Consider the following 25,892-nt stretch of genomic DNA (forward strand, 5'->3'; position numbering starts at 1 on the left):
ACGAATCGGCACGACTGATGATGCGAGTCCAACCGACCCATTGGATCCTCCTCTGCAACGAATCTCGAATAATGCCCTTCACGTCACGCCGGATCGCTACAGATGGCTGGTACCGCATCTCTTCACATCACCTCGATTCGCAAGGTACAGTGGCAAGAAAACGACGGGCTGTGTTGGAATTGCGGGTGGAGAATCGGGAAGAACCGAGGAAATCGAGAAGATGGGGAATTTGACGAGATTGGAAATGAGAGATGGACTTATGGCTGGGCTGTGCAAGGCGGAATTGGGCATACGACAAGCTTGGATCGGCGGAGATGGATACAATGTTTGATTGAACAAGGACACATGGCCATGATGCCGTGCGTACGCGCGTGCACTCTTCCTCGCCGCCGCGCGAGAACCTGAACATGAATTTCATTTCAAGCGCTGCTCTGCTCGCATTGGTGTCCCACCTCGCCTTGTTGCAGCACGCAGAACCAATTGGAGCACATGGCCGACTTCTGCAGCGCCCGTACGCCGACTCAGTCGCGGTGGACTCCCTCCTCGTGCGCCGAGCGATTCCTCGCCTGATTTGGCGTCCGCCGGTGCGAGACATCGTGTGCCGAAGATGTCTCTGCGTCGAAGTCTGTCTGCGAGAAGTAGCTGCTGGACGGTGTCGAACCAGCAGGACTCGACGCCCTGCACTGCGCCGGGAGAGGTTGCAGTGTGTAATGTGTCGCTATTGTTGTTGTGCCGCACATGTCATCTTGCTCATTCACGGTCTTGTTAGCACTACTGTCGTTGTCAAGGCCGCGGCTTGGCTGTCGAATGGCGCCCTGTTGTCGAGGACGGGGCAGTGGTCTTCGGCAACCCATGGTGGTGGAGGAGTGCGAGGGCCGCATCGGCAGAGATGGGATGGACTGGGAAGGTGGAAGCGAGATGGACAGGCGGACGTATCTGGAGGTTGCGCCAAACTGTCTTGTGTCTTCCCTTTCTTCCAGACTGGGCTTGACCTGGCGCGTCGCGTCGCTCGTCTGTGCCTCCATCTGCGCTCGCCGCCCCATCTCCACTTCATTTGAACACAGCTCACCTCCTGCGTCGGGTCCGCCTCTCTCTCAATCACCACCTCCACCGGCCAATGCCAACCGGCAGCGGTTTTTCCCTCCTTCGGCGCATCTTCTCCAATGTGCCAGCCACGGTGCGACGACGGAGAATATTTCGCCTGGTGGAAATCCGTTGGTCGAAGTAGGTGCGTGTGGGGAGAGAATGGCGAAGACGAGGTCAGCGGTGGAGGAGAAACTATGCTGAGTTAGGGAGAAAGTTGAGGTGGGTCCCGTCATCAGCAAAAGTTGTGGTCGTCAGCAAAGACTTGTTGTCGGTGAAGGGCGTGGAGGACACCGTCTGGGTCCATCTACTCCTACTGAAGATGCGAGTTTACAAACAAATCAAACAAAAACACCCCAAGACCACAGTCTCACCCCTCGCAACATCCGACAAGGCATGAGGACGGGGACGAGAACGAGGACGAGGACGAGCAGCCTGCACGGAAAAGGTCAACATCAGGACGCTCGCGCCCAAAAGTAATACATGTCTGTACGACCAAGATAGAAACCCCCTTCCGAGGTCTGGAAGTTCGCACCAGCACCGCGATGTCCAGAGTCGGAGCATCGAGGTAACGCCTGTCGGCCGTACCAACACGACCGGTAGCACAGCATATCGGCTGCCATTCGACGCCAAATCCTCAGCCGAATCCAGAACGTAGCGGTCCAGCCTCAGTGCATGTGCAAACGCTCTCTCTCTCTCTCTCACCTCCCCGACCTGTGCAAACCGCCACGACCATGCACGCCGACATCAACGCTGCTTCCAAGAGCAACGCCACTGCATCCCATATCCCAAAAGAAGCTCCGAGCTATTCCGATCCTGATTGTGAGCGCCTGATGCCGGTGTTGGAGAAATTTCATAAACACTGCGACCGAGCCAGCACCACTTTCCGCAGGGCTTCCAGCGAAACATGAAAATTTCGGCCCCGGACTAGTGGGTCGAGTGACGAGAAGCCGAAAGATATGGACAGCTATTCTCGAAAGTCGTCAAGCGGTTTTGACACGCGGAAGTGTCCGAAGCGGAGCGGGAGTTCGAGACGGAGGCAGAGGAGAGTCCATCGACAAGGGAGGATGCAGCCGGAAGAGGTTGAGAGAAAGCGCATATGGGGTGACAGAAGCCGCGGAAGAAAGAGAAATACGTGCCGACCAATTCTCCCGCGGTCGTCAACACGAACGCCGGTTACATGGCCTGCGGAGGCTTTTTGGTGGCGCCGGAGAGCGCACACTTGGTCACTCCCACGCGAATGGTCGTTGTACGCATCCCCATTCCTGGTCGCGCAAGCTGCAAACTTGATCGTGTGCATGAATACGAACGTTGCTTTTCCTACGCCAGGTATGGCCGGATCGCCAGGAGTACTCGTGAAGAGGACATGCTGGCTCACCAATGCCTTCCACGGAGGGATCCCTGGACTTGCCTAATCTACCTACGAAGAAGTCCTGCCGATTGAGCGTACACGCCTTGTTCGGTCCTTCCATCTTAACAGTACTACTCGGCAAGTTACCGCTCCGTGATGTCGCGGTCCCGCCGATAGCGACACCAATTCCAATCCCGCCCATACCTTGTCAACCAGACCAACCCCCATCATGCCCCACAAATCAGCTCTTGACAACTCTGCGTCCGCATTCGCATCCTCCGCGTTGGCGCTGCTGCCTTCGGAGATGCCTGATGAGGTTGACCTCCTGCAAAAAGGCGGGACACACACAACTTCTACGCCCTCTTCCGAACTCTCCTCCGCTCTTCGATCTAGAACCAACCGTCGCCGACCACTTCCGCAAGCAGCAGCATTGGTGAGGAAGTACTATGCTCTCGCAAGTGAAGAGGCTGCGACACCGCGCGAGCCTGAGCGAATCTCGTCCTCGCGATCAAAAAGGGCTATACTAGGCTCTTCGAGTCGGAACGGAGGCGACTCTTGCCCTCGCCATCAGCTTCGGTCCCCGCAAGAGGAGTGCAGCAGCGGAGTCAAACTCTGCCGGAACGCAGCGGGATGCTGCCAAATATCGCGGAGGAAGATCTGGCGCAATCAAGGCAGGGTAGAGAAGGCAGATATGGCAACTCAGTATGCAGAGTGGAGATGATCGCGGAGCAGCGTTCAAAGGAATCGGCGGCGTTGCCCTAAACAGGTTTCCGCTCCACCCAGTGCCTATTTGAGGTACTGCAGGAGATCCGCCCGGCCCGGGTCGAAGCCGGCACCTTCTGTACCATTACTAGCGTCGACAGGGGTGTAGGCCAATGAGAGTCTTTGACTTTCCGCTTCTACCAACTCTATATACTTTACCTGAACCTCTTCTCTGCACGGCCACGACTTCAGCACTCCCACGAGGTATCCCTCAGTCTGCGTACTGCACCCTTTCCATCTTGCGCATCACTCTTCGCTCGTCAGCACGTACTCGCAGGAGGGTCATCCTTCTCTACGGACATCACGAGCTTCCCGTTCGCTCCACGTCGATGGAGGAAGAGATGATGGACGGTTGGGAAGCCAAGGAGGAAGACGTGGACGTGCAGAGCAGGCGGCATTGTGAGGAGACGATGAGACAGCCAGGACATGACCAGCGACGCTTCCCACCTCCGAAGTCGTCTCAGTGGAATCAATGGCGCTGAATGCAGTGACCTGCACTCCAGTGCTGGGTTATATTGCCACAACAGAAAAAGCGGACATGGCGCACGCAGCGGCGGTTTCCCCGGCCACACTCTAAAGCGCACTACATATCGGATCGCTTGTCACAACCGTTCCCGACGTCCCATGAGCTCACCGTAGCCGCTGCACCTTCGGAGGCGCTCCATTATTCGACGAGCACCCTCGCGGCGTCGGTCTTCCATACTCACACACGCCGGCACATGGCGGGAGAGCCGACTCTCGACATGGAAATGCTTTTTGAGGGCATTGGACATCCGCACACGCGCGCTCCGTGCAGGACGACGATTGTTGGAGTTTGCGCGAAAGGCGTCGGATGCGCAGGGTCAGGACCAGTCGAGTGGCGCGCGGGCGGGCGGTCGGAGCTGAACTCGAGGCTGTGGCTCCCTGGACAATTTGGAGGGCAAGGATTGGAGTGGGATTCTCGGTGATCTGAGAGGACGGTTGCACCAGTTGGAGTGGGAGGACGACGGAAGGATAAGGATTGCACGGCCGAAGATGAGCGACCTCGGGTGCTGAACGCTGCCGATGTTCCACTGCGACCTCTCTCGTCCGCTTTCACGACACTCACTTCCGGGATGGACCCACTTCCGGATTGGACACAATCTCACACACTGGCGAGACTGGACCTACCTCGCCTCGGTCGTCGCTGTTGCTTCAACCGCCTTCGACCCTTTCAATCCTTGACCATCCCTCTCCCCTCATAAGTAATGACGAAATCTCCCCTGGACCGATGGAGAATCTGCTCCGTAAAACCTGCTCTGGCGGTATCCGTATATCGTTATAAATGGGGTGGAAAAGAAGGAAGACTTGAGTGTCACTGCAGTACTCCCTCGCAAGACGACGGACGCAGAGGGAACGGAGTTGCTGGACTTTTGGAAGGGAGGGAGAGGGAGGTGTTTGAGACCGCGGGCTGTCCTTTGTTCGAGATGGCTTTGTACTTTATTTTCCCAGTGGACTATGAGCCTGTTTGACTTCCTTTCTCGATCGATCGATTACTCGACCGACGGCCATGCCGGGTTTCTTCTGGAAGTTGAAATTCACTCCTCCTTCCTAGACCTCTGCCGACCTTGGGGAGGGAGGGAGGGAGTTGTACGCACCGTCTTCGCCATCCTTTGCTCGAACCGCCCTGTATTCTATTTTTGACAGGTGGATTCTACCGCCGCTGATGGGATGGATTGAGGAGGACTGGGAACGAACTTATCACCCTCGCACTCCTTCTGCACCGAAGGCTTCATCTCGATCCCGGATCTCGCTATCCGCCGACAACGACAACCTAGCCCATTGGTACCTATCCGAACTGCAGCGTGCGAGAGCACTCACTCTTCCGCATAGAGGGTGGAATGTCGACGTTTTATGCGAATTGGAGCAGCTACGGTTCGAGGGTAAAGCATTCGTAGGAGATGTAAGTGCGCAATCCGATGCAAGCTGTAAGCTCAAGAGAATATGTCCCCAACGATGACTCGACACAGGGAGCTGGCTGTGGACACGTATGGTCTGTTGTCTCTATTGTATGGCTCACTTTTCATCAGCCGCATACGGTCCGACCAAACTCCTACGGCCACCAACTCTCGAAGACCTGCCTAGCATCCGAGAGATTCACACCATGCGTTCGACCCTCGGAGCAAATTGGCCGAAGCGGGACCGCGGTTGCCGTTGTGATACAGCTCCAGTCCTCTCTTATTGAACCAGGCGCCGCTTGGTCGTATCGAGCACCTCCTCCTCGACACTCTTGTGTCTGTGTACAATACGTCACGGCAAAGCATGGCAAGTCGTGAGAGCTTCGTCAACGTACCCGACCTTGCGATCGAGATGGCACAGGCAAACCTGCCGGCTGTAAGATGCACACCGTCGATAACCTTGCCATAGGCTGTCCTGACACCTTCCGGAGTCCGATTTCCATAATGACGGTACTCATCTTGCCGCGACGTGTCAAACGCAAGTGCCCTCGCCAATATATTTCAAAGGACCCCTGCACTCGTCGAACGATATGTCTGGTACCCCGTCAACTACAGCCGCTGGCTCTATAAACCGGCGTCACGGGGAGTGACATGGCTCACACGCAAAATGTGTCGGCTGGAGAGGAAGTTGGGTCCGCCAGTACGATCAACTGCTTGCGCTTTCGGACCAAGGCCGGTTGGGCGAGAGGTACGTAAGTTGCCTTTCGCTTCCGAATTGGATCGCTGCCTATGCTGGAGATCAACTCTCTCACTCTTTTACGGCTCCGCTGATATTCGTCGCATTCGCAGTGTGTGCCCATCTTACAGCAGCCCTCGGTGCGCTCTGATCTTTGGCAATTGAGTGGCAGGTCATGACAGGGAAGATCGCAAGCGTGATCGCATGACTCCGAGTCCTCATCACCTTCGGGGAGTCTTCGAGACGACTTGTTTGGGGATGTTGCTGGAACTATGGAGACTTGATGATGATGCTGTGGTTCAAACTTGATTGTAACAGCCGTCATTGAATCGCTGAAGGAGTGTACTGAAGCTTCCGCTACACACCAGCGCCATCCGGACACATGCACGCTAACGACCATGTTCAACCAGGAAGACGATGCGTCGCTTTCGATCCCTTCATCAGCTCTCGCCAGCTAGTTCCAGAACTTCCGATGTACATGCCAAAACGCCCATCAGGTCAATTATCGGCTGCGACGAATGAGACATCTGGCAGCACGTTCTATGTGCGGGCTTCACTAAGGACAACATACACCGATGGACGAGTCCTCGATCGGTTCATCTAGCAGGCATCACGACCCTAGCGCATGACCCTCGCCATCGACGATTGCGATGATGATTAGTCCCGATTAGGCCGCGGGTAGAATGCGCGGCCCGTCTACTCCGACGACGATGGAGATCTCATCAGTAACAACCCGGGAGCAGTGGTGTCGGGAATTCTACCGTACATCCCTCCTGCACGCTTTGCACCGACCAAGAAGGAGCGAAAGCAGTCGAGCAGGGAGGTAGCAGGCTCTCGCTCCGGGTTCAACATCCTCGGCTCCGACGTCGAGTTGACATCAATGAAGAAGCCAACGAGGAAGTTGAGTAGCAAGGCAGTACGCCGTCGCCCTTAGCACATCATCCTGGACGCCGACGACGACATCACGCCAGCGAAGAAGCAGCCGATAAGGTCAGCTAGCAAGACAACATGTAATCACACACAATCCACTATCCCCGACTCCGACGATAATTTTACAAGTCCCAGGCCGCGACATCCGAAGAAGTCGGCCAGCAGGGCACTACGCCTCAACCCACCCGATACCATCCCCGAGTCGGATGGGGACGACCCTCTCTTGCGTTTGCGACTGTTCGAGCAATAGGTGGCGGCGGCAAGGACCGGAGGGCGTTGCGATGCTGTCGAGAATATTGGAGCCACAGGTGCTCGCCCCGCTGCGTGAGCCTCGCGACTCGCCATGCTGCCAGACTCGGAGCTTGTCATCGTCCGAGGAGAATTCGAGACGGGCGTCGAAGTGCAAGGCTATTGTCGTGAAATCGCACCTCTCAGGCGACATTCGTGTGAAAATTGCAACGTATTCAGAGACCAACTTTTGACGACAATCACGCTGGCTCCGGAGGTTGACAGCGCTGACGATGTGTTCCAGCTTCCACACCTTCTCTAGCGTCCGGCCAGTATTTCACCGTCGGACTCTTCACTGCTCGAACCCTTGATCTGGAAATCATCGCTGTCACATGCCTTATATCCGGACCACCTTGAGCTTGGCTCCGGAGTATGCTTCATGGTGGTGGCGAACCAGTTGTTCCCTTGCAACACACCCCTCCGTTTCCTTTGGACTGCTCGCCGCAGCACTTAGCGAACTTTGAATGCGCTCGTTCTCCTGATCGAGATCGAGCTTTCTGATATTCTCCTTGAAGCCTCACATTTCCGCTGTTGTGGCTTCAGCATTTCGTCGTCCGTCTGGCTGGTCGTGGATCTCATTACCTCAAGATTTCGGAAGTCGAAGTCGAGGGAGGAGCGGGAGAGGGATCGGCCTAGGTTTCTGCCGGCGCATGTCCGGGTGCAGGAGACGTATGAGCGGGCGGTGGATTGTTGCGTGCAGTGGTGGAGGACGTGGTGGAGGACGTGGTGGAGGGACGACATGCGAGGGAGGTGAGATATGGTCGGGAATTGATTGACGGCGATGATGGCTTGGATAGCACCACGCCGGCGAGGTCGACACGGAGGTAGGTTGAGGTTTGGTCGGAGTGGTGGTCGGAGTGCCGTGATGAAGGTCTGGGATGAATCTCGAAAGGAAGCTTTCCGAGTGTTCAAAGCTCGAGTTGACGATGGACAGGGCATGGATGATCCTCATAGTGGCGACGCTATCGGAGTTCGTCTCAACTTCAGCCATAACGATGATGAACAACAAAACAGTGACGAAGGCTTTGACTGCATTTCCGACTCCGACTCCGTTCTGAGGAAGGTGACGCTAAAGGAGCACAACACGTGGCATCATCCTTGAACTCCTCCACAGCACGTGGCATCATCCTTGGATTCCCCCACAACACGTAGCATCATCCCTGAATTTCCCCACAGCACGTGGCACTATCCCTGCTTTTCTCCACACTGCGCGGCTCACGCCTCATATTCTTACCTATGCAAAGGAGCTCAAGACGATTCAGGCGATCAAAACACGCTCCACATGAACCGAATACGGCTTGAAGGTTAGATCTGACGGTTCGACTTTACATCGCTGGAATATGATCGAGTGAAATCCGAGGGCCAACAATTCGTGGCGAAGCTTCGTGCCTCTGGACTGGGTAATAAGAAGAGTGCAGACGCGGCTGGATTTGACCCACTCTTCCAAGGCCTTTGCGCCTTCGACGTGGATGAAGAGTAGTGGCGATTGCTCGATCGGGTCGTTTCGTGGGCCAGCAGTCCCGTCAGGTCCTCATGTACCCAAGGTATGTTCGAAACCGGGCACTTCGCCAGCCATGCTTGCACCAGCCATTCTTGCACCGCCGCTTCTTCTCCGACCTGGACGGCAAAATTCCCCCACAAATTTGGGGTGGAAATCTTCACCGCCCGCGCCAACATGGGTCTCCAAAGCGAAATGCCCGTGTCGTCTTGACGCCTTTCACTACCCCTATCGCGCCAAGTGACGCCAACTGCTCCGCAAGCAACATGGACCTGTCTACTCAAAGCCTCGCACTACTCCAGTCCTCAAACCAGACAGAGATGCCCTTGAAAAGCTGCTCTTGAAGATTGTTGGCTCGATCGCCGTGTCTCCGTCGCAAGGATGGCAGCAAAAGGGCGCTTGGGAATCGTTGCACCGCCGCATTGTTGACATCGTTGCCAGCTGCTGCGCAAGCCCATCGTGCCGCCGTGCGGTCGAACCAGTCAATTAGTTACCGCCTCGCTGTTTTTGCGTCGGCAAGCACTGTGCAGACCCCCTCTCACGCCCACCGATGTGACCGTTCTCTTTCGATCGCTCCATTAACGCCTTCTCCCTCACCTCCGACTGCCCCTCCAGCGCCATCCAAAATGGCCCGTCTAACCCACAACTCCTCGCCCGAGCGCAGCGACGAAGACCACGGTCCATCCGCAACTCGGGCCCAGCAGAGCCGTCCCAAACAGCCACCTGCCCGAATTCGTCGCTCTACCTTGCCTCAAGACTGAGGTGTTTGCGGTGAGCGTAGGCTTGAGGGGCATCTTATATACCTCCAGCATTCAGTCGATGCTTGCTCCGTGCTACTAGCTATGCCTGCTTGTCGTCGGCCGGCGTAGAATGCCTCGATGTTCGGTCGAGCATTACAGGTGCGCCAGTCCTGTCCCAGTCCGAGGCGGTAGCCCTTGGGGCTGAGGTGGCTTCGAATCCAAATAATCTGAATAATGACATCCTTTGACCGACGTATGTCTCAACCGTGGTCGTCACCAACTCCGTGTCCAAGTTGAGCCTTCCTTTTGCTGTCCAGGATGAATTGTCCAGGTATGAGATGTCGGCACTGCCGTGCTTTCCGTCCTCGCAAGCTATGATTATCCAGCAACGCCAGAGCAAAGTCGGAGCAGGTTTAAATCTTCCAGCCAGCGCTGGAGGTATCAATTGGCTGTTGGGATTACTCCAATCGATCTCAGTATCGTCAACGGGACCACGTACGCCGTACGACATTGTCTGGTTGTCGAATCCCTAAGATCTGTCAATCTTCATCCGTCCTATCACTCGGCAATGTACTTACATGGAGTTGGCCTTGGAGCTCACGGTCTCCTCTTAGCTTGACGAAGAGGATTTCCCAGGGAAACTGCGCGCCAGGCCGAAGGGCTCATCCTTACCCACCGATGGCGCTTCTCCGCTGTCGATCGATCGTTAATTTCTGAGTTGTGTTTCTCTTGACCAACAGCCTTAGCGGCGTCTTGGATCTCGGACAAAGTGGACAGACGGTTAGGGAGTTTGAGTGTGCAGGGCAGTGGGTATACAGATGAACCTCAACGGCGCAAAGATTCTGCAACGGCTTAGACGTGGAGGTACGGGAAGAGAGAAGAGAAGCTGTCATTGCGGATCTATTTCTGGTTCATCTATAGAGTAGTCGTTAGAAAGTTGCACGGACGCAACGACGAAGAATGCAGTAGACGTACCGAGATCGAGCCTGCTGCCTCCAACTCTCCTAACAGCTGCAGGTCGCACATCTCCTAGATTGTCCTAAAGTGTTAGCTATACAATCTACAACAAGACAAAACGACTGTGCTAACTTGGTCTCGCATCCTCTCTTCTGCGGCAGCGCGTTTTTCACGGCGCTCTTCTCGTCGGTCGACGACTCCCGCAGTCGGACTGCGAGGGGGAGAGCGGCACGGTCGAGGAGGGGGCGGGAGAACTACGCAACATAGAGTTCAGAGGGCGTGCGGGCAGCAAATGATAGCTATCGATCGTACAGAGTGCGTATTTGGCTGGTGCTACTAGAAACACATCGTTAGTATCAAGCAGTAGAAGTGTTCGGCGATCGGAAACTTACTTCGGTCGCGAACCATGGTGCCGTTGCTGTTAATGTTGTTGCTGCTAGTCGAGCGGCGAGCGGGCGGGAGAGAGGGTAGTAGTGGTATGGGAGGGTGATTCTACGAAGCTCTTTAACAGCTGGGCGTTGAAGTCCGCCACGTGAAGGGCGAGAGTGGCGACTACATCGGCAGGGAAGTTGTCTTGACAACAAGAAAGCTGTCAAATCGAGGGCAGAGGAGCAAGAGCAAAGCACATATTAAGATTGACAATATTTGTATGTGCTCAGCCCTGCCCTAGGAACATTGCGAAGCAATTAGACGAGCCGACTAGATCTAGAGCACGAGATGAACGGCTACACGACCGGACAAGGTCGAAGAATACACAACTCCCGAGGCAAGCGACTACCAGACGCCAACGCTGGTGCAGACAACTTCCCGGCAGGAGCGTACATCGTATACAAGTCGGCCATATTGCCGATCAGGCCCAAGTCCATTGGCGCCGACCCATCTCCCGCCTATGATAACTCCTCCGACTCTGTCGATCCCATTATAGAGGAACAGACCGGACCCGAACTTGTGTCCCGCTTGCGTACGGCTGAACTATTCGAAGGTGGAGGTGGAGGCGGAGGTGAAGATAGACGGCTAGGGGATAGTGTGGAGGTGCCTCCGGAACACTGCGGCCTTGGACGAAGAAGCTGGACACATCTCCACCAAGCCTCGAAGGAAGAAAGCGGCAAAGGCAGAGAGTCTAGGTCTTCCGCTTGTGCAAAAGGAACATTGCCCCGGAAGGTCTAGGAGCTTTCTACCACGGTCGGCAACGAACAGCGCAGCAGGATGCATCGATTCTCGAGCGGCCACACTCGTGTTTGGACTCCTCTCTAGCATATGCAGCCATGGGCAAAATTCTCGGCGGCGTAGGTGGAGAGAGACCGGTGGTGGTAGTATTCCTGTAGGCACTTCTTATGCCTCATTAAGGCTCTGTAGTCCTGGGGTGGCCTGTTGACTCAACGTAGCTGTCTTGACGCATTATCGCCGGTTGCTAGCTCCTCTAAGAACATTACTACCTGCGTTCAGCGTCGAGTAAAAGATAGCGATGTCAGTCGCATTGCAAGACCTGCAGAGTGCTCAAAGCAGACTATTTTGCTCGAGTGGTAGCTGGTTTCAAGATGAGTCGTTGGCAAGCATGAAAGCCGGAACAAATGTCTTGTCGACTGTCGAAGTCGCTGGGCGTTGAGACCGAGGAGAGAGGCTCGTTCGGATCTTCTTGCAAATCTGCCTGCTCCAGATTGGCATAGATCTCCGGTTAGTTGAGATGGCTCGGTGAACGGAAATTTTCATGTGTTTGGGAGAGATGGCAGAGGAAGTCCGAGAGGTCGTTCGCATGCTGCAATCATAGCACAAACACCGACAGCAAAGCGCTGACGCTTGGGGATTGACAGGGATTAGCGACCTGTTCTGCCTGTACCCAAACATCATGGTTTTCGATGGTACGTGTCAAGTCCATGGATCGATCGACTGTGGCAACGCCGACTCTAGCAACGAGGAGATTGCCACTTCGCCGCCACCCGCTTCTGACTTGCCCCAAGTCCTCGTCATTTAGTCCGCTGGCAGCCACGCGGACGACATGCATCCACCGTACCACGCCGTCCCTCCATCTGCTACGCCATCGATGTCGTCGGCTGACGGCGGGGAGGCTCCGAAGTACTCAAGCAGCAATGTACCATCGTCTGCCCAAGCCCAGAATCCGGCCTCCTCCCCACAATCATCACCACTACCGCGAGGCAAGCCATTGCTCCAACAAGCAGCTACCTTGGCCGAGTCGGAGCTCCACGTTGAGCGCCAGGTCTACAGTAACGATCCCATCGACCACGCCACGCCATCGTCCGTCCGGAGCAGGACCGACAAGCTGTGGGTCCCTCGAGCCGTGGTGTTGGTAAGCGCGGTCACTGATTTCAGACTGCTTGCTGGGTCTTTGTCTTCCCTACTTTCCTATTCTTCGGCGGCGGAGGCATTGATGGTGGTGATGAAGGATCTTAGGCGTTGCGCTTGCGTTTTCGTTTCGGCTTCTGAGGGTTCCCGGCCGGTCGACTTGCTGTTCCCGAACGGGCTTCTCGAACCGGAGTCTGGGACTTCGGGGTCGGCAATGAGGTGCCATCGAGACGCGTTTATGGTGTTGGATTCTTCCTATGCGCGGCTGCAAGCTTCTGCTTGAACGCAGTGATTGGTAGCAGTCTTCTGCGGCGCTTGCTTGGTGTCCAATGTTCCTCGAGCAGCCTGCTGCGGCATATGCTTATGCAAAGGCAGTTCTTCTTGTGCTATGGAGAAACACGGACCTTCACTTCACTTCACTCACCACGAAGGGTCGGAAGTTATCACCCAGGTGCTTCCAGTACTCTTCTCCCACACAACTTGAGTTGACCTCACTGCTTGCAGCTTTCGATTGCAGTTCCTCCAGCTGGGCTGCCAGCAGCGGACTCGTTTTATCAAAGCTCGCCACCCAGCCAGAGTCTCTACAGGTCTGCTACAGATGGCATCCCGTCTTTTTAACCACCGGCTGTACCGCCTGCAACCACGCCAGACTGTCATGTCAAGCTCTAGCATCGGAAGTACCGAGTTCCGAATGCTTGGTCCTGGACAATGTCCATGGGAGGATTTTCCTTCGGACCAACGACAAGTCTCCGTCTGACATCTTCATCACGGCGAAAGGAGCCAGGCTCGGTGTGGAATGAGTATAGATTTGGCCCTCGGTGTGGCCTTCCCACCTGGCCTCACTGGACCAGCCTTCCGTGGCTTGGTTTCGTGTGACTTTGCGGCGAGCATCAAAGATGTGAGATGGAGGCGAGGTCCTGTATTCAATGCTGGAAGAGTGCTGCAAATGCTTGTGACGTGTCCTGTCCGCCGCAGACCGCGATTTTGCCATATATTCAAGACGCTCGGCTTGGCTCGACTCGACGCATCAACTCACCCGCGGCTTGCCTTGACCGAAGACTCTTCACAGGTTGACGATTTTCCTCGCGCTTATCTTCTCTCGTGTCCGGCTCCTCGTTGTCATCTCCCATGTCCTCTTCGTCATGGTCCTCCTCTCCTATGTCCTCCTCTGCCATGTCCTCCTCTCTCAGGTCCTCCTCTCCGATATCCTCTTCGTTATGGGCCTCTACGGTGCCAATTCCATCCACGAATCACCTGTCCTATATAATTTCTCAGCTCTGATCTTCCGGTTCTCCCTTAAAGTGCCCTTCGTGTTCGGCTTCATGTCCTCTCCGCCCAAGTTCAACTCCGACTATTACCCACGCCCGTCCGTAAACACTTTCCAAGGCTCCTTGTTCTCCATCTAGGAACTTTCTGCCTCTTTCATTCCGGCTGATCACGACCTGAGAACTCGGCGGCTTGTGTTTGCGTGCACTGCGGGTGTTGATCCAGGAAGGGTAGCGTTCAACTTGGACCTTTCGCGCGGCAGCATTGAGTAGTCCAGGGCTGCGAACTTGCAAGACGTCGTCTTGGTCGGCATTGTTCTTGAAGCTCGACGCAGATTTAAGGCCTGCTTGATCACCTCGCCGACGTCAAAATCCGTAACCAGAAACTGCAGACGAATTGGAGCCAGCTAGATGCGTCCAACGACGATAAGACTCGCGACATCGAAGAACTGACGGGGAGAGAGGACATTCTTTCCACAAATTAACCAGCAGCAGCAGCAGCGGCGTCGACAAACAGATGCGGGGATGACACCCCGCTCATATTACCCTTTTTCACACCGACGGGTTTGCCTTGCTTAAAGGCGGACTTCCTCCACACACTTCACAATGGCCGGTACGGCATCGGTAGGCCCAACAAGACTTTTTTCACCGTTATCAACGTTGTGTTGAGGAGTTTCGTGTCGGCCACTGCACCGGCGACATGGCCGACGTTGGTGCTCTTGGAGCGATTGTTGCACGTCTTAGCGATGCGGTGCGTGGCGCTGCCTGCGATGCGGTTGAGTGAACTTTCCATGTACCCTAGGACCTTGAAGACTGTTAGCGGACTGAGGTCGTTGGGTGAGCAGATTTTATACTTGAGCTGGAAGTGGAAGTTCCCGGAACTGCGATTGCCCGATGAATCGCTGAGCAGCGCTGAACTGACGAAGGAACCGGGCTTTGCATCTGGTTGCGGAGGTTTGGCTCTACTCGCAGCTTCTAGGTGGAAAAAAGTCAGGATTCATGATGATCGACATCACGGACGTGGGAAGGAAAGGCTGAGTTGGTCGGCAGGAGAAGAGTGAGGCGACTCAGTATGCGCAGAAAGAGAAAAGGGAGCTGGGACGTCCGTTGAGGGGTGAAGCGGGCTGGTGCGTCCTGGCCTTGCTCGACCATGGCGTCGATCTTGAAATGTTGCGTAGGATACTCGAGTTTGTAAAACAGAACATCTCTTGAAACTGCCATTGATTTTCCATTCTCTGGTGCTGCTTGGGTATAGATGCCCTTCTGAGCTTCAGATACAAGTGTGCGGTGCGAGAACACAGAGCTTGCCGTGTCTTGCAACAGCCAGTTTGAGACCATCTTTGCCTTTCTGCAGCCTCGAAGCCCGATAATCTCGCGGGATCCTTCTTCCAAGGGTTCTGCAGGTGTTTGATTGTTGATGGCGGAGGAGACTGAAACATCTGGTCACACTCTCAATATTCCGCATGCCTATCTGCAGACGAGGGTCCTTGGCGGTATTCGTGAGGTCTCCATTACTATCCATCAATACCACTCTGCCCAACATACCTTGCCGTTGAGAATTTAGCGAACATCCTCACTTGTCAACACAGACTCCGCTGGATCTGTGGAAGGCGTGGCAGAGTCAGAGGAGGTGACTGGCACATCGAACGCGACCTTCTTGAGCCGTTTGGCAGACCCATCGTCCTCGACCATCATCTCCGCCGGGAGCGAAATGCGTCTCATTCCACTGATCGGGAGGTGCTTCTTCCATCTCCGTTGTACAGCGATCGGATAACATTTCGCACCCCCTCTCGATTCGCTATTCCCTCTTGTTATTCCCATCTCAATCGACTACTTCTCGCTCTTGAGGTCGCTCACAATCACACTCTTCTGAGAAGCAGGTTCGCGGTTCTCCTCGGTAAGCTCCTGGATTCGTGTCTTGTATGACGCGAGAGACCCTTCGAGAGCTCTTTTGGCATTCGTCTGGCTGTCCAACTTCGATTGCACCAGTGTCCCAGAGTATGCATGGTCTTTGGCTTGCCCATCCCTTCGAGGCGTTTGCAAAGCCGTGGCCTCAGCAGCTCTCTTTATTTCCGATGGTATCTCCTTGTTATCCATCCACCCATCCTGCCTCGCGAATCGCTTGCGCCAGTCGGGATCTGCTCGTGGTTGGTAGGTGTCATGTTTTCGTCTTCGGCGGCTTGGGAGCGAAGTGTTGTGCCACGGCGATTCGGTGAGGGTACCGGTCGGTCATTTCATTGGACTTACTTGGGAGCAGTGATGGCGCGGTGCGATGGCGTCGGAGGTTTCGTATCGCGCTTTGGTCCGACAGTCTGATCGCACGTATACCCTCGTTGTCCAATGTCTGTCAGGTCTTCTGCTCGGCGATGATGGGCATCTCTCTCTCGCGCACAAGTTCGTCCAGAGGCTGTCGTTCATGGTAATCCTGGTGACTCGGGCTGAGTATCCATTCTCGCTCGGAAGTGATGTTCTTTGCTCTTCGAACATGCCGCTGAGTTCCGCCAATTTCGATCGCAGCTCCGCCTTCACCCGCTTTCACCCGCTCGATCGCTGCATAGGAGGCCTGCCCTGCCGCCTCGCGCCTTGGAGCTCATTCCGCCGGGTGTGGATCGCGAGGGCGTGGATGGTGAGGGGATGTATCGAGGCAGTCGGGCTTCGGAGTGTGGTCAACTTTAGACAACATGTTGAGTAATGTGCAGCCATGAATGTGGTCTAAAAGGACAATGCGGCGAATCCAATACCACATCTCCTCTCCTCTGCGGCAGTCTTCGCTCGTACAGTCGCCGCCATCACCAGGCTCCAATGCCGTCATCTCCATGCCCTCGCGTCACTGTGTCTCGATCTCGAAACTCGACGTGCCTGATCAAGGCGCACGACTGCGATGTTCAAATTCGGTTCATGCCAATTATGCCGACACCGAGTCGATCCTCCATCAGTAACTCTGCTCCCACAACAACGACAGGCCCTGTGCTATGACTACGCGAACGTTGGTCGGCTCTGATCTTCGACTATACGCGAACGACCCGATGACCGGGCCGCGTAAAGTCACTTCTTCCATTGGATCGGCGGCTTGATCATATCTCGGACTCTCGTTACTTGAGTTACATCTTTAGCGACTCTGTTGTCCACCGTTGATCCTTCCCAACAATACCATTCCTCATTCAATTGTGAGACCATCCGCTTCGACGACAGTCCCACATTGTAGACGTCATTACAGTTGGCCTCTTCACGCGGAAAAGCGAAGGTTTTCAGTATGGAAATGTGCGCGGTGGCGGAGCTCACACGTAAATGCTGATCCGTGATCTTCTGAAGGATTTCGAGTAGTGATATGAAGTGAGGGAGCTGGAGCTCACGTTTCGAAAGGGTAGGGTAGTAGACCTTGTCCTCAGTGGCAGTGGTCACTGAGGTCTTCGCGGAGAGAGAGAGAACTTGCGATTGAGTTAAAACTCGAGGGGTGGCTGGCAACGGTGGATTTGCAGTTGCCGGCTCTGCGATAAGTCGTACTTTTTTGAGATATTCGCGGGTCCCTTGGCGAATCTGGGTTATGAAGGCTGCTCTTACAACTCCGCCTGCTTGTTGCCGATGCTGTCGTTTTGCTGGTGCGTTTGGCGGGCGTGTCGTCAGCTGCTTTCGCAGGTGAGGGCAGGTGGCTTGCCTTTTGGGTGGAAGTCCTCACGGCTTTCTCTGTCGCTGATGCCGCTGGTACAGCCGGGGTTCTCGTAGTTGCGGTGGTATTCGCAGAGACTTGCGGCGATGGACGCTTGCCTTCGCTTTACGGCTTTAGGAAGCCAGGTCGGCGATGGACGGGTGGTTTGACCAGCAGTTTTGACAGTTTGGGGGACACCTGCTGTGGTGGATCTGGACATCGGCTGGCTTTTGGGGGCTTTGCCGGCGGATTTGGTCGGATGGGATGCGTTCGCTGAGGTGAACCGCTGGTCAGTTCGCCGTCAGGGTGAAATTCTAGCTGTGGCCGGTCATGCGTGCTGGAGTTCCTTGCCCTTCCAAGTGCTCGCCGAACCCGCGTCTCGCGCTGCTGCGGTAGATTCGGATCCCCGCTTCTGCGTTTCTGCGGCCACCTTGCTGGGATTGACGACGAATATCACCTTGTCCCGAGCCTTCGCTCGGGCCAGCCGGTGTTAGGACGGTCGAGAGTTGGGGCTGGGTCTTATGCCGTCCTGTCGATCCTGTGGGCGTGGCCTTCGTGTGAGCAGCGTCTGGGGATGAGCTGATCAAATAGAATTGCCGCTACGCGAAACCAGGCCATGGCAGGAAGCGGTTTTGCCGTTGAATCAAGCAAGCACTTCGAGCTGGGCGTCAGCATCCACCTTTGGCCGGCGTATCTGAGCTGGTCGAGATGATTCCGGGATGGCCTGACCGCCAGCGGCCGGGGTAATTTCCACCGCTGGCGGGTGCGAATGGCGAGTCTGCTCCTCTTCCGGCGAGGCTTTTGATGTCAGTGCTGCGGAAGGTACAGCGTCGCTCGCGGCTATTCTCGGCTTGCTAATTCTAGCCTTCTGGTTGGCCTGCTCTGGTAGGTAGAGCGGTCGCATCTCTGGCTTCACCTTACCCTTCGGGTTGCTGCCTAGCACCTTTTGGTCTGTCGGGACAGTCCGCGAACGCTTGTTCCGCACCGTGAACACGATCTTGCATGTCTTGCACGACCGTGACTTGAGTGGCCGGGAAGAAATGTCCAAGTTCTCCGACTCGAGAGATGGGACAGTCATAGATTGTACATTGAGTGACTGGCCTGGCCTCGAAGGCACTTGAAAGCGCTGCTCAGCTCATGAAGCCAGCTTCATCTTCACAGATGTCCAAAGCAAGTTCCAAAAGAAAGCCATGAATATGGATAAGGTACAAACCGGCATTGCGCCGTTGGTGGTGGTGTCGTAATCGTGGTGGAAGTGTTGAGATGAGGAAGAAATCGTAGCAGCAGCCTGAGGTGATGGTCACGTGGTGAGCCGCCTTCGACCTTTGGCAGCAATGGGAAGTGTCGCAGTACTTTGACTTGTCACTCTCTCACTCTTTCAACCTCATCAGCCTCATCAACGTCATCAACTTCATCAACTTCACCTCACAACATCCAATTTCATCGACTCCACAAACATCAAGACACGACGACATGATGTCTCGACCTCAAGCAGGTTCAAGCCGCCATGCTGGACCACTGCCGTTAAGTGGCTCACGTCTTGTCCAACATCAACTCCTCGAGCCGTACTTCCTCCTTCTCGCTGACCCTGAGCGTTCCGCCCGGCGCTGAGTACAGCTGGGAGATTTTGACGCCTCTCCATCTACCACTGCTAAGTTGGCTGCCACTGCCGCCCTCGGCAATGCCTGAGGAGACTGCGAGGCTCGACCACGATTTTGCAAAGCTCACGGAAGAGATGAGCCCGATGGCGAGCATGGACGAGACGATGGGGTCGGATGTGTCATCTGGCTTACTCCTTGATGGATTCCTCCTCGGCGGCGAGGATGTCGAGATGCAGGATCCGATGGAAGGAATGACAATGTATTGCGACTCGGAACGATAATTTTGTCGCGAGTGCGCATCCTGAATAGAGTATTCGTAAAGCTGGGAGTAGATGGCTTGCATTACGAGTACATGTCTTATACTTGTCCAACTGGTTTTTTTTTTCTCTTCTCATTGATTCTTATTTCCTCTTTTGTTGGGAATGCTCATTGCAACAATCGAGGCAAAGTCGGTAGGAGGTAAGAGTCGATTAGATGTTGGCGCTGCTGGACGCACGATCCGTGCTGACCTGGCAGGGAATGAGAGCTCTTCAGCCGGACTGACGCTGCCTTTGATTCGTGGCATTCATGGCCGGGAACGCGGCTGGCCGGAAATGGCATGGCCTGGGAAGCCAGGACACGGACCGGCCGCAACACACTCCCGCACTGTCGTCTTCAAACCCTTCCTCGTGATCTATTCCCATCGTTCTCGTCGACCTTGAGATCGTGCATCAGACTGCTGTTCATCGCGGTGGTAGGAGTTCTCCGCGGTCGGGTCGATCGCTTTCCTCCCGCACGCAAACTTCCTCTTCCTCTTCTTTAGCGACTGCTCGGGGGCGCAAGGACACAAGGCGGTACCTCCTCCATCATCGGTTGAACTGATTACTTGCCATAATTTTGCCGGGCGAAAGCGTCGGTAGTCTGATCGTGAAGAATGTGGGCGTTATGGCGCGACGAGTCGGCGGCGGCGGCGGCGGCGGCGGTGTGTTTCGATGTTCGGATACCCTTGTCCTCCTCGCCGACCGCATCTTGCATGTCCACATCCGAGCCTCCGGCTTCACCCGTCTCATCGCGTGCCTGTTCGATCATGGTCCAGTTGACACATCGGTGGTTGAACGAGTTCAGGCTGACCTTGGTGAATTTTCTCGCCATCATCGCCCTGAAACGTCGTTGGAATCTCAAACATCTCTTCGACGTGTGGTAGCATAGCGGCGATGGCCCATCTCTCGGGAAGACCTCCCTGAAATGTTTTGTACGCCAACAGCTACTCGACTCTTGCTCCCGGTTCTTGTCCATCGTGCTCGCAGAACTCCGGAAGTGGACTTGGGAGTCATGAGTCGAAGTTTCTCTCCATCACCCTGAAGCCTCTGCGCTCTGGCGGCGTCGAGAATGGTCTGATGAATCGAGGGTACTTCCTCCTTGTCGAGCTGAAGATGGAGAGCGTTGAAGTTGTTGACTTCGCGGATCATGTGCTCGGTCTGACAGATATGTGTGAATGTGCGAGGTGTTACACGTACCGCGCGACGCTTGCTTTTGTGTCTGCTGGCCACGACCACTGAGGGAAGGGAGGGCGAATACCTACAGCGGTACCGTTTCATCGAAAATTTCGTCGCTGGTGAGAGACTGCTCGCCTGTTCTCTTGTCAGGCGAGGTTAAAATAAGAACCGTGTTTGACTTTCATAGCGGCGGTCGGTGGAGTGCACGCTCCCTGATTCCAATCCCGAGGTTCAGCCGCGGACCAAACACCCCTCCCGTCCCGTCTGAGCCGTCTCCAGCCGACATCGCGGCCTCATGTCAGCACATCTTGGCATCAGCGGAAGTACACATGCATCATGTGTTCGGGTCAATCGATCGAATGAATCGTCCAGCTACTAAGAAGACCATGCAAGGGAGTTTGAGCCAGCCGGTTGGAACGATCGATTGACAACCTACGCGAGTTCTAACGACTCCACGGGGTGGGTCGTCTCCCAGCACGGATGACACATTGGCTGATGTCGCTTTCGGCAGGGTCTGAGACTCCAGGTACGATGAAACAAGGTCGCTGAAGCCAGAAGTGAAATCCAACTTCGGGTGGTTTGACTGCCACATAGCTGGTCGCTGAAGGTGTGATCTCAAATCGACGAAGCCGGCCCGCTTCGGAACGGGTCTCGCGAGTTGCATACTGATCCGCCATACTCTTTCGACTCTACTCGCTTGTCCCTTTGCCGAGGGCGAGGAAGTCACCGAGATCTGCATAGACAAGACTCTAAACACTATTGCGGGCCTTGTGGTCGAGCAGAATCGTGGCCCGGGCCTGTGGTACGACATCGACGAAGGCTTCTCGCTCACCAAGGTAAGTGGTTCTCTTCTATGCCCAGCCGAGAGCGATAGCGATATGGATGTGGAGATTTCGGATCAATCGGAGGAGAGCTCGGGCGAGTCCTCGTAAGACGGGTCCGCTCAACAACACCAGCGGATATCAATCGACAACTCGAGCTCCTCGCAGTGTTCTCCCAATTCATCGACCAACTCGGCCTTACTTACACTATCACCGCCATGGACCTTTTCGTCCCGGACCCCGTTCAGACTTCGACCAACACCGCGAGTATTATCGTTGCCGGCTCTCGAGACACACACTCGGGTTGCCGCCCGCCGCTGTCCATCATGACGCTCCTCGGTCGGGCTAGCTTCAATTCCAGTATCGCTAACCTTCAGCCGCTATAAGAGCACGCCGCTCCCCCTGCAACGCTAGCGACCCAAGGCTGCGCCGAAAGGCTCCCAACGGCTATTGAGTTGTCTTCTATGCCACCTTCTGGACACCTGCTGGATCCCGTGCCACCAAGCAGTGCAAAATCTGGGATCCATTCGTCTCTTCAAAGCTGCGAGTCTCTGACACAAAGTCCGGGCTAGGTCAAGATGGGGATCCCGCTGCGATCTGCTGATGTGTGATGGACACGATCATGGTCGGCATCGGTGGGAAATGAGGTGGCGGACGGCAAGGTGTTTGAATGTATGTAACTGCCGGACGTTGTGTTAGTCTCCAGACTGCATCATCACCCATGATCGTCCGATGCCAGTCGTGTTCCAGATGAGTACTCCACAGTCCATGAGCACGATTCGCAGTGTCAAGCAGCGAGGCTATCGTATCCCGCCATTGACCCATTTTCATCCTTCCTATGTGCATAGAGTATAAATGCTTGAGTGCACTTTTATGCTCGGACGCTGTTCCTCGACGGCAAGGCTGGAAATTGCAGCAGGCTGGATTGAAGGATATAGCTGTATACAACATCGATTTGGCCATCGATTTGGCCGCATATTCGAGCCTCACCGGCGCAGACCTCTTGCCTGTGCAAACGACTCGCACAACGATGAATCTGCTGTCGTACGGTCGGCCAATGAGAAGGCTGGAAACTGTTCATGGCGATAAGGGCAGTGGAGGTATTGTTGGTGGGGCTCGTGGTCAGACTCGCGACTGATCGCCAAGACGCGCGCTGGTCAGATAGGTCGCCTTGGTGTTCAAGCTGTGGCGTATATGGCTGACGAGTTGCTCAGGTGTGTAATTGCTACGACTGTAACAAAAGTACTACGTATGAACAAAGGTCCGCTCCAGCACAAGACAAATACTCAAGAGACCATGAATAACTTGTTTGCAGCACTTGCATAGAGCTACTTCCTGGTGATGATTCTGTGTGAACTGCCGGCCTCATCCTTTCTTCGTAGTGCTCCTTTCTTCAACTTATGCCACCTAGCTGTCGGATTCGAGGAGGATGTCCCGTATGCCTTGGAGGTAAACATTTCGGCCGTTCCGCACGGTCGTAAGTTCGTCCAGACATATTTTCGCCATCATATCCGCCCACACCTTTATGTGCGTCAGATTCGGCGCCGGCCTCACCTCGGTCACGTCGGTGCAAGATTGGATATGACGGACCTCGTCGGCGTATGCTTCAATTTGACTGATTCGCCGAGACATCTCGATCTTCTTCTGTCGACAGGCTTGGAGCGTTTGCCGTAAAGAACCCTGCTCGGTCGACACATCCGGATCCAATACGGAGTCGAGTCGTGGGCGCTTGTGGCCCTCGCCGGAGTGCTCGTAGGGAAAGAGAGGAAGGTCGTTATAGAGTTTGGATGTGCGACGGATCGCGACGGGAGTCTGGCATACCTGGACAACAGTGGTCCAGAAGAGGGTAGATAGAGCAGGGGGAGGCTGTCGGTCGGCTATGATACTCGTGGCTACAGCGAGACAGGCAAGAAACCCGGCCTCTTCACCGACGGTCGTATCGGTTATCGTAGGAAGCTTTCGGCGCTCATTCTTCGACAGCTTAAGTCCAGGGTGAAGATGCTCGATAAGCTCGCGGATCGCAGAATCTGCCTCAGGCGGCGCCAGTGTGTATAAAGTAGCTTCCTGTCCTGCCAGGTCGACCTCTGCAGCAAACCACAAGCGCGTCCCAGTTCCGACGTGACGTACGAATGAGACCAGAGTGGTGAACCTAGTTTTGGCGTTGTGCTGCATCGCAGCCGCTCGCTCGAGCAGATCGATGGAACCATCCATCATGAGCTCATCACTGGCAAAACGAAAGGTGGTGATTACGTCGCGGGCAATCCTCAGCATGTGGGATTCGGTATGGCGTTGCTCCCAGAACTGCGCAGTGGTGAGGGCGCCAGGCGCACATCGCTTACTCAAACATGCCGTCGTGTCCGGAGTTTCGACGTGGTCGTCGTATTGCAGGCTGATATGGTCGTCCTCTTGTAGGTCGAGGAAGACATTTGATCGAACTCCGCGAGCTTGCTCAGGCGATGGCGCCGATTTCGACGGAGTTGCAGAGTCCTGCTGCTCGGCGTGTTGTCCGTCTTCCGTCGTTCCGCCTTCCGGATTATCGCTGTCAGACCGCTCGTCTTGTAGACCGTCGTCTCCTCCAATATCCTGACTATCACTGCCAGACTGCTGGTCTTCTCCTCCTCCTCCGTCACTTTTTTCTCGATTCTCGCTGCCATTCCTATGGTCCAGACCATCGCTCCGACGCTCTTTCTGTGCCGTAATACGCCGCAGGTTCCGTCTCGTCGACTGCACGACGCGCTGCTGTGCATGGTCCTCCTCGATTGCCCAAGCCCTTGCAACCGTGCAATCTGCCGGTCGCCAATCACGAGTATGACTGGTCTTCTTGATCACGCCACGTTTGCTCAGGCGCTGCTCGCGGGCACGATCGAGTAGTTCCTTAGCTCGTTCCAATGACAGAGACTCGTCATCGCGTATCTGCAGTTTCGACAAATTACGAAGTCCCTGAAGAAAGCTCCTCGTTATGCCACATGCTCCAAACAGTGCGTAAATGCACAGAACGTTGGGCAGCTCATCTTTCCAAGGGCCCGAGAGGAGGTTCGCGAGGGCGGCGTGGTAGTTGCGATCGTTGTGATTCTCGAGATAGGTTTGGTTGAAGTGACGGATCAAGTGTGCGGTGGTGCTCGCCGAAAGCGCGCGCGTGAGCGGAGACTTGACTCGTGAGTCTTCGGTTTGGGTTTCGAGCCATAGCTTGCGGAACTTGTCCAGGGCGGCGATGCCTCCATTCACGTCCTCAGCGCAGCGAGTGACCTCGTCGAGCCTCGAAGATGGGCGATGCAAGGAGACATGGAGTCCTGCCATTCGCGCTTCGATGGGGTGTGTTGTCCTTGTATGTTGTCCTTGTTCTAGCGTTACTTCCTCACTCCACGTTGCCCGGGTCGACAAGAGCGTGCGGAGGGTCCGGCGGAACGGCACGCTGACGACTACTGTCGCACGGCAATGGCGCAAACCGTCGAGGATATCGCAGACAGTGGATCAACGTTGGGAGGATAAAGTCGTGAGGAAGCGAGGGGGCATATTCATCATAATTTGCGAATCGTTCATAATCCATGTTTTGCGGTACGACGAAAAGGAGTCAAATCCTCGCATATATCGATGCGTATCCCACCGCTTCCCACCGCATCCTATCCATCCCATGAGACCCTCGACCTCCATGTGCGCACTTGCTTGCCTCTTAATAGGCGTTGGAGTCTCCCTTTTGCAACCGATTCACGTGAACTTGCTTACATCAACAAGACCAACTCCTTTCTTCCTGGCCTTCGCTTCGGTCTTGTATCTCTCCTCCTCGGCTTCCCCCGCAGCTACCAACTACTCTCGTCTTTCTTCGACTCACCACTTGTCCAAGAGAGGATGTCCAACTCCCCTTCGACCAGCTTTTCTCCAGACAGCTTTCCCAGCGAAACCTAGTGTAGCGAGAAGTCGCATCGAGAAGGCAACCCATTCTACTCTTTCTGCGTTGACCTCGAAAATACGCGAGACGAAGCGGTGGGGCGGGCGGTGGAGTGCGAGGAGTTCTTGCGCGGGCGCGGGCGGTTCGTGGTTGTCTCGCGGTGGGGAGGAGGAATGAGGCGAATCTTGGCGAACCCGAATTCGTAGTGGAGAGATGATTGCATGCGTATAGTTTCGTCACATCCCGTCGTTCAACGCGAATGTCTCCGAGAGGACTGATAACAAGTCGTGTCGGCGATGAAACTCTGTGCTCAGGGAAGATGCCAGTAGCCAGCTGGGGGGCAAATGGTCGATGCTCCTCAGATCTGCTTTCGGATTCGGACATACAATCCGCCGAACGGGAGCGGGAGCGGGAAGGGATGCGAAGAGCGGAGACAGCTCCGATCCGGATCATCCCGTCTTCTCAAAAGATCCTATTGTACAAGAGATAGATTGTACACATTCCCAAGCTCCTCCCACGATCATCGCCCCACGGCTATGACCTCGCCTAGCGCGTCCTCCGCGTCCATCGTGGAAACCTGGCTACAGAACTGAACACGGCCACCCACGACAACAACAAGCGCAACAACAAGCGCCG

The 25,892-nt window shown here is 55.2% G+C and overlaps 7 protein-coding genes across 7 annotated transcripts; 2 read left to right on the top strand and 5 right to left on the bottom strand.

Moving 5' to 3' along the window:
• Window positions 1–2,259: 2,259 nt before the first annotated feature.
• MYCGRDRAFT_98018 (uncharacterized protein) lies at window positions 2,260–3,594 on the bottom strand (the record flags this gene model as incomplete). Its single annotated transcript, XM_003846927.1, has 3 exons — window positions 2,260–2,361; window positions 2,639–2,823; window positions 3,468–3,594. 3 exons carry the CDS (start codon window positions 3,592–3,594, stop codon window positions 2,260–2,262), a joined length of 414 nt encoding a protein of 137 aa, XP_003846975.1.
• A 2,185-nt stretch (window positions 3,595–5,779) lies between these two features.
• Window positions 5,780–8,168, top strand: MYCGRDRAFT_98019 (uncharacterized protein; the record flags this gene model as incomplete). Its single annotated transcript, XM_003846873.1, has 6 exons — window positions 5,780–5,864; window positions 6,259–6,392; window positions 6,783–6,838; window positions 7,029–7,222; window positions 7,582–7,816; window positions 8,081–8,168. The coding sequence occupies 6 exons, from the start codon at window positions 5,780–5,782 to the stop codon at window positions 8,166–8,168; spliced, it is 792 nt and encodes a 263-aa protein (XP_003846921.1).
• Window positions 8,169–10,978: 2,810 nt separating this feature from the next.
• Window positions 10,979–11,428, top strand: MYCGRDRAFT_98020 (uncharacterized protein; the record flags this gene model as incomplete). The annotated part of the gene is made up of 1 exon (XM_003846874.1): window positions 10,979–11,428. One exon carries the CDS (start codon window positions 10,979–10,981, stop codon window positions 11,426–11,428), a length of 450 nt encoding a protein of 149 aa, XP_003846922.1.
• Window positions 11,429–15,657: 4,229 nt separating this feature from the next.
• On the bottom strand, window positions 15,658–16,639 carry MYCGRDRAFT_98021 (uncharacterized protein; the record flags this gene model as incomplete). The annotated part of the gene is made up of 3 exons (XM_003846926.1): window positions 15,658–16,006; window positions 16,075–16,234; window positions 16,606–16,639. The coding sequence occupies 3 exons, from the start codon at window positions 16,637–16,639 to the stop codon at window positions 15,658–15,660; spliced, it is 543 nt and encodes a 180-aa protein (XP_003846974.1).
• Window positions 16,640–19,006: 2,367 nt separating this feature from the next.
• MYCGRDRAFT_98022 (uncharacterized protein) lies at window positions 19,007–19,417 on the bottom strand (the record flags this gene model as incomplete). The annotated part of the gene is made up of 1 exon (XM_003846925.1): window positions 19,007–19,417. The coding sequence occupies one exon, from the start codon at window positions 19,415–19,417 to the stop codon at window positions 19,007–19,009; it is 411 nt and encodes a 136-aa protein (XP_003846973.1).
• Window positions 19,418–20,077: 660 nt separating this feature from the next.
• Window positions 20,078–20,674, bottom strand: MYCGRDRAFT_106700 (uncharacterized protein; the record flags this gene model as incomplete). Its single annotated transcript, XM_003846924.1, has 1 exon — window positions 20,078–20,674. One exon carries the CDS (start codon window positions 20,649–20,651, stop codon window positions 20,232–20,234), a length of 420 nt encoding a protein of 139 aa, XP_003846972.1.
• Window positions 20,675–22,777: 2,103 nt separating this feature from the next.
• On the bottom strand, window positions 22,778–24,667 carry MYCGRDRAFT_98024 (uncharacterized protein; the record flags this gene model as incomplete). The annotated part of the gene is made up of 1 exon (XM_003846923.1): window positions 22,778–24,667. One exon carries the CDS (start codon window positions 24,665–24,667, stop codon window positions 22,778–22,780), a length of 1,890 nt encoding a protein of 629 aa, XP_003846971.1.
• Between the last annotated feature and the right edge of the window lie 1,225 nt (window positions 24,668–25,892).

This window comes from Zymoseptoria tritici, chromosome 20 (assembly GCF_000219625.1).
Source record: "Zymoseptoria tritici IPO323 chromosome 20, whole genome shotgun sequence".
Classification (NCBI taxonomy): domain Eukaryota; kingdom Fungi; phylum Ascomycota; class Dothideomycetes; order Mycosphaerellales; family Mycosphaerellaceae; genus Zymoseptoria; species Zymoseptoria tritici.